Raw genomic sequence first — 13,361 nt, 5'->3', positions numbered from 1 at the left:
TGCTCTAACATTTCAGAGACTATGATCCAAGTCTCTTAATAAAGCCAAAGACTGACTCCGCAAAGGAGAAAGATCAGATGGGACATACAGGTATCAATTATTCAGTTACTGGTGAAACACTGGTGAAAGGGACAGACAGGAGACACCCACATCACAGCCTGGAGCTGCTCTCCATGCACGCCTGACCTCGGGAGGATGTGGAAACTGTTCCCTGAGGCCCAGTGCATGAGCACGAAACCTACCTGTGAGATGGAACTATTGGAAAGATCAAATTGATTACTCCAAGTTTCTCTTCTATATAGCTTCACAGATTTTTCCACAGGAACTGCCAGTAACTATTAGGAAAGAGGCAATTCAAACAAAAGGTGACATTACACTCAATAAAGAGGAAAAAAAAATCAAGTTCATCCAGATAAATTTACAAAACAGAAGAGCAAATCTGTATTTTAACTGACAACTAACACAACTCGGCAAATTACTTAAAATTTTGATAAGCAGCCGCCTGCTGCGCAAGCGTCAAGGACCCGAGTTTGATCCCTGGTACCAAAAAAAAAAAAAAATTTTGATCAGCAAAAAAAAAAAAAAACAACAAAAAATGGTGATGATCACTACTGCTTGTACCAGAAAGTAGAGAATTACTAGTTACTGGTATTTTTAATACAGTTTCTTGAGAAATCTAGGTTCTTTGGACCTAAAATTTCATCTCATTTGCTAGAAGAAAACAGTCAAAATCCTCTATCTTAGAGGGAAAAAAGGAATTTGTCTTCTTACAAAGCCTTCCAAAGAACAATTAGTAGAAAAAGCAAAAACTGAAGGGGCAGAGTGCATAACTCAGCAGCACAGCACAAAACTTTAACCCTCAGGACAAAACAGAGAAAATGTGTATGTTTTTCCATGTTTATCCTATACATATAGACACATATACATGTAGTTCAACAGTAAAGCCATGTCAAGTTTATTAATTTTTAAATTAATTAGATTAATTCATGCTTTGAAAGCAAAAAAAGACAATGGATTTTCTTATCATTTCAATGCAGTAAGTATACACTTAAAAGTCACAGGACTTAAAAGGACAGACGTTTTTGTTTTTTTCAAGAGGGTCTTGCTACATAGCCCAGGATAACTTCAAAAACTGGCTGCACAACCCAGGCTGGCTTTGAACTTGCAATCCTTCCGCCTCAGCCTCCTGTGTGCCAGGATTATAGGTCTGCGCTGCCACACATGGTTACAAAAGGGTGTACAGTATGTGAAAGTCTCCCTCCCACCCCTAACTCCTACGTCTACTTTCAAAGGCAAATATAAGACACACAGAATGTATATCCAAATATATTTAAGTATTTATAGAAATACTTAAGTGTACACACACACTCCTCTTTTGTATTCAACAGTAGCCCCTATATCTACTGTTCCACAGTTTGATGTTTTTCACTTCACAATGTATCTTAAAAGATTATTGCATGAGGACATAAAGAGAAATCTGATCCTAACAATTGGAGAGAATCTCTCACTTTCAAGACTACCAGTTGCCTGCAAATGAACATTTAGGATGGCTCCAATCTTCTGCTGCTACAAAGAGTGCCCTGAGTTTGTTCTACAAACTGTAGAGCGAGTATATATGGACATGATTATAGGACATCCTAGGTTCGGTCCCCAGCAGTGCAGAAGTAAATCAGTAAATAAACGAAGGCCACAGCCTCTTTGTACACATGTCTTTCCCCGTCTTTTCACTGGGTTCTTACTGCTGCATAAGAACACTTTGTACATTAAGGAAATTAACCCTTTCTTACAGTGTTTCAAACTGTTTCACCCCAATTTGCCATGTGTCCTGACTAGTATTTTTCATTGTGCAAAAAATGCTTTAGTCATGTTTAATCTTATTTTCTGAAAATTTTCATATAAATAGGAAACTTGAAAGAATAATACAGCAATTATCTATAGATTCCTCACAAGAGGCCTCCGAGATGGTTCTCAGCCATTCTCACCCCATGGGATTCAGGCCTTTATTGCTTTTTTCTACCTTTATCTACTAAATTCCTGTATATTTGTGTCTACTTCTGTTTAACAGACATGTGTCTACACACAAGTCAGTAGCAAACTTTTCATTCCCATGGTTTTATGTTTTAATATAGGATTGAATTAAGATTTTGTCACTTTTCTTTTTTAATACTTTTATTTTCCACATGGACTTTTGACTGCATTCTACTGGTCCTCTCAACCATCTTCTTTGTATTTTTTTTCTTTTTTTTTAATTAAGTTTATTGGCACATTTTAGGTCTACAATACAGTTAGATTCATCGTTGGGATCTTGTACCTTTACATGATGCATCTTGGTTCTTATTTTTTTCCCCATTCCCCTGCCCTCTCTTCACCCCCTCCACCCTTCCCTATTTACAAAGACTTTGTTTCCATTTTTTCCTTTTCTCATGTTTTTTTCTTTTCCCTTCTTTCCCCTACCCCTCCTACTTCCCCTACTCCTTTAGACCTTTTGTTCCTATTTCAATTACCAATTATACATTTTGATCCTTATTTATACTTTTAGTTTTTTGCACCAGAGAAACTATTCGGTATTTACATGTTTGACCTATTTATTTCACTTGAGTGTGGCCTCAATGTGACTCTGTTTAGCTATAAATGTCTCTAGTTTCTCGTTCTTTATGGCTTAGTAGTACTCCATTTTATAAAAAAAACCCACATCTTCTTTATCCAGTTTCCAATTGATGGGCACTTGGGCTGTTTCCAAGTTTTAGCTATTACAAACTCTGCCGCTATAAACGTGGGTCCACATATATCATTGTGGTATGATGCTTATAATTCTTTTGGGAAGATACCCAGCAGAAAAATAGCTGGGTCAAATGGGACCTCTAATCCTAGTTTTCTGAGGTATCTCCATATTGATTTCCACAGTGGTTGCACCAGTCTGCACTCCCACCAGCAATGGAGAAGGGTTCCTTTCTCCCCACAACCCTGCCAGCATTTGTTGTTGGTTGATTTCTTGATAGAAGCCATTCTTACTGGGGTGAGATGGAATCTCAGTATTGTTTTCATCTGCATCTCTTGAATGACCAGTGATGTTGAACATTTTTTCATATATTTGCTGTTTTTACTTGTCTGAGAAATATCTGTTCATTTCAGATGCCCATTTTTGGAGTGGGTTTTTATATTTAGGGGGTCTGACTTTTTTTGAGTTCTTTATATATTTTAGATAGTAGACCTTTGTCTGAAGAACAGCTGTAAAAATTTTTTCCCACATTGTAGGCTGTCTCAGCTCTGTTGGTGGTTTCTCTTGCAGTGCAGAAGCTTTTTAATAAGATGAAATTCCAGTTGTTGATTCTTTGTGCTAGTTTCTGTGCTACTGAGGATTTGTTCATAGTCTTTTCCTATGCCAAGGTCTTCGAGAGTTCTACCTATTCTATCTTCCAGCAGATTTGGTGGTGTGTTTTAATATTTAGATATTTGATGTATTTTGATTGTAGTTTAGTGCATGATGAAAGATATGGTTCTAGTTTTAAAATTTGGCAAGTGCAAAGCCAGTTCTTCCAGCACTATTTGTTAAAAGTGGCTAACTTTCTTCCAGAGGTGTTTGGTTCCTTTGTCAAAGATAAGGTGGTTGAGTATGTCTGGAGTTGTTTCTGCATTTTCTAATCTATTCCTCTGATCCTTTAGTCTGCTTTTTTTGCCAGTACCATACGTTTTTATCACAGTAGCTTCATAGTATAATTTCAAGTCAGGGATTGTGATGCTTCTGGCCTTGCCTTTCTTGCCCAGAATCGTTCTTTGTATTTTTATATTTGAATGCTGTTAGAACAACTGATTAATTTAGGGAAAATCACTATGTTTATGTATTATCAAAAATTCTTTAAAAAATGGAATTTATTTATGCAAGACTTCCTTTACTCCTTAGCAGGATGTTAAAAGTTTTCTTCATGCAGATCTTTCACATCTCATAGTACAATTATCCCCACTTACTTTATCTTTTTTTTTTTTTTTGAGATAGTATTGCTACATAATTCAGGCCACCCTTGAACTCATGGTGATCCTCCTGTTCAGCCTCCTGAGTGTTGGGATTACAAGTATGTGCCATCATGCCCAGCTTACTTTATCTTTTTTCATTTCAGCAAAAGCATTATTTTATTCTACCATATTTTCTAAATGGCTACTATTTCTATATGGGATTGTTATTGCTTTGCATACTGATTATGTTTTCAGCTACCTTACTGAATTTTCTTCCTTTGCAGTGCTGGGAATTGAATCCAAGGTCTCACCCATGCGAGGCAAGCACTTTAACACTGAGCTATACTCCAGGCTCCTGAATTTTCTTTTTTTTTGGTACCGGGGATCAAACTCGGGTCCTTGTGCTTGCGCAGCAGGCGGAGAAACCAGTGAGCTAAATCCCCAGCCCCTGAATTTTCTTAATATCTGTAACATTTTATCTCCCATCTGATTTTCTTGGGATTCCCTCCTATACAAGCATGTTTGCAAATAACATTCTCTTTCCTTTTAAACTTCTCATAAATGGGTTGTCTAACGGCACCAGTTAGTGCAAATAAAATGTGCAGTATCAGTAATATCAGTAATGAGACTAGACACGATAAGACTGTTCCTATAGGAACAAGCAGGAATGTAAAGAGAAATCTTAATTTAATTAACAATAAATACACTTAAGAATCTTTAAAAAGTTGAATTATTTCTTAAAACATTTAAATATTAATTATCTGTCTTGGGCTCTAAAATTTACAATCCAAATGTAACAGTTACAGTTAAAATTATTTTTAAATTCAAAGGTGACAAAGACTAGATGAAGGGCTGGGGATTTAGCTCAGTGGCATCACCCCTGCCTGGCAAGGGCAAGGTCTTGAGTTTGATTCCCAGTACCAAAAACAAAAAAAAAAGGAAAACAAAAAAAAGACTAGACAAAATAATTCAAAGGTTGAGAAATAAAGCCATTTACCTTCCCGCTTTCCGGCTGCCAAGCAAGTCTGCAGATGGATTTTGCATTTATCACATCGTTGCACTTGTGTAGCAGTGGCCAACTAACAGCACATGTCTGATTTTTGAAAAAAGAAAATCTATTTTTCTTTATGAAAATTCTCCCTACAAATGTATGTAGAACTGAGTACATTTAATAAGTCTCTTGAAAATGTTATATATCTCAGAATAATCTAGTAATTTAGTTATAATAAATACTTCATTAACCTAAATTCTTTAAGTCTTTCAGAAGTATGAAGAATAAAAGTTTGAATTAAGAGTAACTTTTGAGCAGAACAAGCAAACAATATACCAAAAACAGTCCTCAAAAAAAAAATTAATACAGTCCTCGATATATAAAAAGCTTAATGTGTCTACCAAAATAAATAAAACTTGAAAGATCCATTGTAAAATGTTGTCAAAATCAGACCCAAAGAGTTTAAGAGCGAGAGGAACTGTGGCTACTGAGGGAGATTTTTCTTATAGGCCACGTTATTTCTAGAAATCCCAAGCTTGCTTTTAAAAATTTGGGAAGACATAACCATTTCCTCTACCAATCTAGAGAGCATTTTCTTTATACAGACTTTAAAATTTTTATCAAGCTGGGTTACAAGTTGTACATGTGTTTAGAAATCAACCGTGGCCCATACCTTACTTATTCTTGTGCCCCTAACATCAAACACAAGGCCAATACATGGTAATTATCTTGGAAATGTATCACTGAATCTCCCCATCCCCCCGATTTACAAAGCCTCAAAAGTAAAATACAAATCTACTATTCTCCTTGGGATTGGAGACAAAAGCAATTAGTCCTCAACATACTTTTGCATTAAATTATCCTATGCTACTTAGAGGAACAAATTTCAAAGAAAAATAACTATTTGACCTAATCATACAATATGTAACACTCATTATGTTACAGAAATGAGAAAAAAAATTTTAAATTCAAATTACTGAGTTTACCTGATCTGAAATTTTCCACACTCTGACAGACCCATCACAACTAGCTGATGCCTGTAGGAGAAACAGATTTCTCTATAGTCACAGCCAGAACACTAATGGAGAATGGTTCAACAGACTCAGCCCATTTTCTACCAACTGGGTGGAAGGTTCTAATTCTCTTTCCATTTTAAACACATTAAGAAAAACCACAAAAAAAGAGAAAAAATAAAATAAAATAATTACCACAAAGATGTCTTGAGGATCAAAAGAAAGACTTAAAACAGGGGCATCATGTCCTCGAAAAGTTTTCTGCTGGCTGCTATCCATCACATCCACAATTTTGATGAGAAAATCACTATGAACAGTAAGAGTAACACATGTGTCTAAGCACAGACACAAAAGCCTTTCCCAAAAGCTATGTCTCAAATATTTCACAATCATAAAGGTGAATGCTGTAACTTCTTTACAGAAACTTCCAACTTTAATGACTTATCACTTAGTTTTGCTTTATAAAGATGCTAAAACACAAGCCAAGATTTCCCATTATGTTAAAGGGCAAACAATGCCCAAATGGTTTTAGTTACATCCTAAACTTCTATTATTTGCTAACCTAGTTACAGTTACAGTATAGCCACAATAATTTTTTTTATTTTTAAATTCTTATCACTCCATGTTTGCAATACATAATGATTATGTTCACCAAGGGAGGCTGGGACATGTACTCATCTTCATTCTTTTTTGGTACCAGGGATCGAACTCGGGTCCTTGCACTTGCGCAGCAGGCGGCGAAACTACTGAGCTAAATCCCCAGCCCCGCATCTTCATTCTTCTTTTTTTTTCCCCCCGCATCTTCATTCTTTCTACATCTCCTGCACTTCCCTTCCCTCCCCTCCCCTCTTCCTCTTGGTTCCCTTCCCATTTGCAAAAGATCTATCTTCCTGGGTCCTATTATCTATCTTTTATTTACTCTTTAATTTACTAATACAGTGGACCCTCAAGTTACAACTGGCCTGATATACAAACAACTTGGGTTACAACCAGAATTTTAGTTTTAACTTACAAAGACTTGATTTATGACCCAAATGCTAGCTGCTTATGCTTCCAGATGGTCTCAGATACAGATTTAACCCTCACAGAGCTCTGGAAGGAACATGACAGCATCCTTTCCTGTGTGGGGTTCACTGAGAAATCCTCGGCCAGTGTCTCTCTGAGGACACTGAGATCTGCCTGTGTACAGGACAGAGACTGTGAAGGCTGTGTAGAGGAGCTGAGCCTTCAATTGACCAACTTGAAATACAATACAATCAGCCCTTGCGAACAAATTGAGTTCATAAGTCAAGGATCCACTGTATGTTGGCCTTCTCATAGCCACAATTGCTTTAAAAATTACTACACATTTTATTCTACCTCAGCAATTCAACCAAAAACATTTTTTGTATGACAAATAAGCCTCAAGAGAATCTATGAAATTTCTGATGGTACCTAAAATAATTAAATAATTTGTATCAAGCATTATCTTTCCCCAATCTTTTTCAGCATTTACTCAACGGGCTGTCTGAAAAGCAAAATATTTCACAAAAAAATTTGTCTTTACAGACCTTTGCTAAATAAGACTTAAATGAAGTGAAGTGATAACAAATAAAAGTAAACAGAACCCTAAAAGCACAACCCTGAAACAAATGAATGAGGCCTTTTTCTCCTGACACTGATTTTTCTGATGTCGAAGGCCCTTACCCTGATCCAGCGGCAACTTTGGTTCCATCCCCATTGAAGACCACGTGGTTGGCGTTGGTGGTGAAGCGTGTGAGAATACCGTCGGGAACCCCTTCCGGAAACGTGTGCACCTGGACGGTATTGTTAGAAACCGCAGTGACCAACCTTCTGTTCTGAAAAAAAAAAAAACAAAGGTAAGAAATATCAGCATAACAAATTCAAATCCATCCAGAGTATTTCCATAGTTAAAAATCCCATAAAAAACAAAAATTCTTATAAATGTAGTTCACATCAAGAGAAAAATCATTACTCAATGTACAACCTTCCTGAAATGTCTATTAATAAGAACTGGCGGGCCGGGGATTTAGCTCAGTGGTTCTGCTAGCTTTAGAAAACCTAATTCTCTCTACCAGCCAATCTTTTAGCGTCTAATTTTTCTTTTACCTATGGTAAGAAAAATATTTAAGTAGTATTTTTATAGATCCTAAATACAAAAATGAAGGAAACTCGAGAGCTTATCAGAAAGAAATGAGAGAGGACGTTAAAAGCACACCTAGTTGGGCCGGGGATTTAGCTCAGTGGTTCCAGTGCCTGCCTCACAAGTGAAAGGTCCCGAGTTCGATCCCTGGTATCAAAAAAAAAGCACACCTAGTGGCAACCATCACGTTACCCTAGGCTTCTGAAATAAAATCAATATGTCTTTTGAACTAAGATAAAGCCAAAATGGCTGAACGGCGTGTCCATAAACCAACAAGGTCTGCGGACTGTCACCACCACAAGGACCTAGAAGACAAGCACGGGACAGATTCTGTCCACAGCCTTGGAAACAGCCAAGACTACTGGTAGGACACCTCAATTTCAGACTTCTGGGCGCTTGAGCCGAGGGGCAACAACTCTAGGGTCTGACGCCACCAGGCGTGTAGCAATTTATTATAGCAGCAGTAGCAAACTGATAGGAGGTTTCCATGACTTCCTTTCCTTACAGTCTTTTTCACATACAAAAGCAATATGTACTTACTGTGGGAGAAAAAAAAATATCAATGTATCCTGAGCAGTGAGTTCACTTACTCTTATGAAGTAATCTCCACTATCATTTTGGGGATAAGTCTTATTAACCCTTCTACACCCATGAATATGTGTGTGTGCACACACGTGTGTATGTGTGTACTTTTAACAAGCATAAACATCTTTTCAGTAAGGATATAGTTTTTTTTTAAATGGCTGCATAGTATGGCTTTACCAAAATTTACAAGATGCCTTCTTTATTGAAGGATGAATCCTCAATTGTTTCTTTTGCTATTACCATATTATTACTAATATCCTTGTGCACAGGAATGTGAAAGTGTGTATTTTCCTAAGGAAAATAGCCAGAAGTGACTTGCACACCCTAATTTGCATACATAGCATCAACTTGCTTTTACCGGGGAAAAAAATACCCAACTGTTTAATTTGCAGTACTTTATTAGTGAGAATTACCTTATATTTAGTACATATTTGGCATTAATATCTTTCCTTTCAGGGAAGGTATACTTCATTATTTTCGATCATTTAAAGAAGAAAATCTGAGGGCCAGGGATGGAGCTCACAAGCACCTGCCTCACAAGTGCAGGGTCATGAGTTCGATCCCCGATACCAAAAAAAATTAAAATTAAAATTAAAAAAATAAAAAAGAATATCTAGAGTATCTGAAGACCTTTTCATCTACCTTAATTAGCCTAAGTTTAGAAAAAGTATTAATCCTGTGGGAAAGACTTTTTCCGTCTAAATAAAATATACTCAAATTATAATTCATCACAAATAAAAACCTTAGCAGTTTTTAGATATTTAATTTCCAAAATATCTCTGAGAACATCTTCAATTTGTAAGCAGTCTATATCTCATTCCCATGCATGTCTCACACAAAACAATCAAGTGAAACAGCCCTATTCTGTTGAGTAATGCCATGAGTGACCTAAGATAGTGTCTGAAACTTCTTTGCTGCTGGAACAGTAACAGGCTCAGGAATTTATAATGAGCAGAGATCTACTCGCTCATCATTTTGGAGCTGGGGAGTCCAAGAGCAAGGGACTGGCACCCAGTGAGGGTCACCTTGCCATGTCATCCCAGGGAGAAAGAGCAAAGAGAAAGAGGGCCCTGACAATGCATTCAGATGGGCAGGAACAAACCCACTCCCACAGTGAGGCACTGACTCACCTGAGGGGGCAGAGTGCTCCTAGCCTAACCCATGCCCAACATCAGTGTGGCTTCTGGGGACACACTGGAATCAGCATGAGCTAAAAGTACCACCGGGGTTTCCCACAAAGAAAAAAAGGGAGAGCACATTAACCTTTCCTAAGACTACAACCTACTTGTGTATATTTCAGCTCACTACTAATATTCATTGATCACCTTCCATAAACCATTCATATTTTACCTTTAAAATTCTGGGGCAAGTCATGGCATTTTTATACATTTTGGAATACCATAAGAGAAACAACAAAAGACACATCTATATCCAAACTTCTATTAAAACCATTTTCACCAAGCATAAAAAGGACACGCCCGTACATTTCACAATTACCTTCAAAGCACACGAATATGCCTTCTCGCCAACGCTGATGGACTTGGGATCGTCGTCATCCAAGTCTTCCCAAATCCGTACGTCGCCATCACTTCCACAAGTCACAATACAACTGTGAAGGAGACACATGCACGAGAAGTCACCCATTTCTCTGCAAATTAAGTTTTTGGGAATACTACCCTGATAGGTATTTTTAAATCAAATTAAAGAATTAGCCAATATTTTTTCTCACTTTATACAAACAACTCTTAATAACAAAGACTGCTAACTTCCTATTCTACAAAATGGAGGTGAGCTTAAAGTTTTATACAGTTCTTCCTTCACATAAAATTATTCACTTGTAATAATAGGAAAGATGAATGTGCAATCTCCATGGCAACGGGGACCATGTTTCCCTTCCTCAGAAATCCATACCACCGGTCTGACATACAGCAACTTTATTTTGTGGCTTTTATTTTTTAGCGAGGTTTTACATTTATTATAAAGGTAGGAAAACAAATATGTTCTGCAGAGTGAGTGTAGCCCATTTACAAGTAGGCTAGGCCTCCTTACCAAATAGAAGAATAAGAATTGGTCAAAGAAGCGAAAAGGGTAGCATGGTTTATTAAAGGCAGGAAAAGAAGCACACTTCACAGGGTGAATGTGGGCCAGTTACAAGGAGGAAAGAAGTCCACTCTGCCCAGAAAGAGAGAACACAGTGGAGACACAGCGACTTTAATAAGTGTTTGCTGAATGAATATAAGGCTAGACACCTGACTCAACTGTCCAGAGGTGATTAGAATGGCTAACTGTATCTGCTGTAATGGGTTTTTGGTTTGGGTTGGCAGTGCTAGGGATTGAACCCAGGGCCTTACACATGCTAAGTAAGTGCTCTACTGCTGAGCTCCACTCCCAGATCGCAAATGGTTTCAAACCTCTACTCTGCCCAAGGCTTTTACTCATTCAGTGTATGCTGTATCTGCATGCATATAAAAAAGCAAAAACAATAACATTAACATGGGTTGTCCCCATTACAGAAAGAACTATTCAAATTGGAGAAATGACACCTATTTTCCTAGCATGTCATCAGAGGTTCTAAATAAGAAATCACTCGAAGGCTGGGGTGCAGCTCAGACATCAAGCAGTTACCTAGCATGTGCAAGGCCCTGGGCTCATCCCCAGGCCCACTCACACACATGCACACACAAAAACAGACACACGTACAAAGTAACAGTGCTCTTCTGCTGCCTCTACACCCCAAGTACTGGCCTTACAGGTGAGTGCCACCATGCCCGGTTTAGAGCTCTTTCTTTTTTTTGGTACTGGGGATCGAACTCAGGACCTTGCACTTGCAAGGTAGGCACCAGAACCACTGAGGTAAATCTGAAAATCCTTTTTTAAAAAAGTCATAGCTTTCTTTTAGGTCGTGGATGATTTTTCTTCTCTAAGATGTCTCTCTCGCATTGGAAGTAGGCATTCCATGCACTCATTACCATTTCCATTCTATTGCCACACTCTGCCCTCTCTTAAAAAAGTTAAAAAGAGCCGGGCGTGGTGGTGCATACCTGTAATCCCAGCACTGGAGTTTGAGGCCAGCCTGAATTACATAAGGAGACCCTGTTTCAAAAACAACAATAGAAAAGATGGCGCCTCGTCTCCACTATGGTACCTATAGCCCCCAGCACAGTGGACACACATTTATATTTTCCAAGGAATCAGTCAACACAGGAATGGCAGTGGAAATCACGTATCTGGACAATACTGCATAGGTACAGGATTTAGAAAGATATTGTGTAAGAATTAAGGAGAGAAAATTCAGTTTTAAAAAGCCAGGAAGTTAGGACAACCACTGAATCTCACAAGCAGGCAGTATCTAGTGATCTGACAAAATTAATATGAAAGGCAGAGAAAACAAAAAATTTAAGAAAATGGAGGTGGGTAGCTTGCATCTTTTTTCTCCACTTTTCATTTTTTCATTAGTGCATGTTTGCAGTACATAACAATCATGTTTCTCAAGAGTTGCTACTTGTACTGAACACATCTTAATTCTACTTCTCCTTCCCCTCCACTCTCTCCATCTCCCTATTTCCTATTTTTTTTTTGTACCGGCAATCGAACTCAGGACCTTGTGGTTGCGAGGCAGGCACGGTGCCACTGAGCTAAATCCCTGGCATTATTTCTTATTTTGCTCTTTGTGTTTTGGGGGTTTTTTGTTTTGGTTTGGTTTTTTTGAGACAGGGTCTCCCTCTGTAATTTAGGCTGGACTTGGACTCACCGTGTAGCCCAGGCTGGCCTCAAACTTGCAGCAATTCTGCCTCAGCCTCCCAAGTGCTGGGATCACAGGTGTGCACCCCACCCCCCCGGTTGACCCTTTATGATTTTGATTTCTCACATAAAACACCTGATATTTAAGCTTGTGTGTCTGATTTATTTCACTTAGCATTATCATCTCAAAGTGCATCCACTTTCCTGCAAATAACTCAAGTCCATCCTTCTTTATGGCAGAGCAGTACTTAACTGTGTACAAATATCACATTTTCTGTATCCATTCATCGGTTGATGGACACATAGACTGGTTCCAAGATTTAGCTATTATGAATTGTGGTCACTTGCATCTTTCCAACGCCTCTGAAAATAAAACTTTTTGAAACTTTTCTGATAAGCTAACACATAGTCTGAAGCAAACAATGCTAAAGTATCTATGTGTCACTTTAGATTTCAGCGTTATTCCTGTCGTTTTCGGCGGACTGCATACTTGCTGTAGAAGAATAAATGTTCCACCATTCACACCTGAAACCGAAACAAAGAATCTTACCTGCCAGAGTCATCAAAACAGACGTCCGTGTGTCCTTCCGTGTGCCCGTACCTCATGGGCTTCTGGGTGGCCGGCATCTTTCCTTCCCCTACCTGAAAGCCAGACTCATCATTACTTTAAAGCCGAGAAAGGGAGGGAAGCAGGGAGGTGAGCCTCGCAGCCCCGTGGCCCCCACCCGAGGGGCACCAGCAGGGCACAGCGGACAGCCTGCCACGCAATAAGGGGGAAAGGGGCCAAGATTCTCCGGCAGCGGAGACTCACCCGGGTGTCCGAGCAGCAGCCTCAAAGGTACAGCAGGGACTGCCCGCCTACCGCGGCTTCCCGCGCTCTGGCGCGCTTGCCACGCTGCGCCTGCGCGGCGCCCCGCCCCGCCCCGGCGCCGAGCCG

At 38.8% G+C, this 13,361-nt stretch overlaps 1 protein-coding gene across 11 annotated transcripts in view; it reads right to left on the bottom strand.

The window, feature by feature from the left end:
- Wdhd1 (WD repeat and HMG-box DNA binding protein 1) overlaps positions 1–13,349 on the bottom strand; it is a 47,260-nt gene extending 33,911 nt beyond the window's left edge. For 10 of the 11 annotated variants that reach the window (XR_002396524.2, XR_002396527.2, XR_002396526.2 and 7 more), the window contains exons 1-8: positions 13,236–13,349; positions 12,975–13,066; positions 10,181–10,292; positions 7,642–7,793; positions 6,151–6,262; positions 5,929–5,979; positions 4,949–5,044; positions 243–335 (exon numbers count right to left, since the gene is read on the bottom strand). Coding sequence is in view for 7 of the 11 variants with exons in the window: in XM_004835496.3 (XP_004835553.2) it covers positions 243–335; positions 4,949–5,044; positions 5,929–5,979; positions 6,151–6,262; positions 7,642–7,793; positions 10,181–10,292; positions 12,975–13,051 (693 nt within the window). In the remaining 4 variants the exon portion in view is untranslated. Of the gene's footprint in view, positions 1–242; positions 336–4,948; positions 5,045–5,928; positions 5,980–6,150; positions 6,263–7,641; positions 7,794–10,180; positions 10,293–12,974; positions 13,067–13,235 lie in introns of those variants that run through there. The other variant, XM_021261868.2, reaches the window with a different exon arrangement.
- Between the last annotated feature and the right edge of the window lie 12 nt (positions 13,350–13,361).

The sequence above is a fragment of the Heterocephalus glaber genome, unplaced genomic scaffold (assembly GCF_053883595.1).
Source record: "Heterocephalus glaber isolate CG9 unplaced genomic scaffold, H.glaber_assembly_v1.0 deba00000122, whole genome shotgun sequence".
Lineage (NCBI taxonomy): Eukaryota > Metazoa > Chordata > Mammalia > Rodentia > Bathyergidae > Heterocephalus > Heterocephalus glaber.
This window is presented reverse-complemented; position numbering and strand designations above follow the sequence as displayed.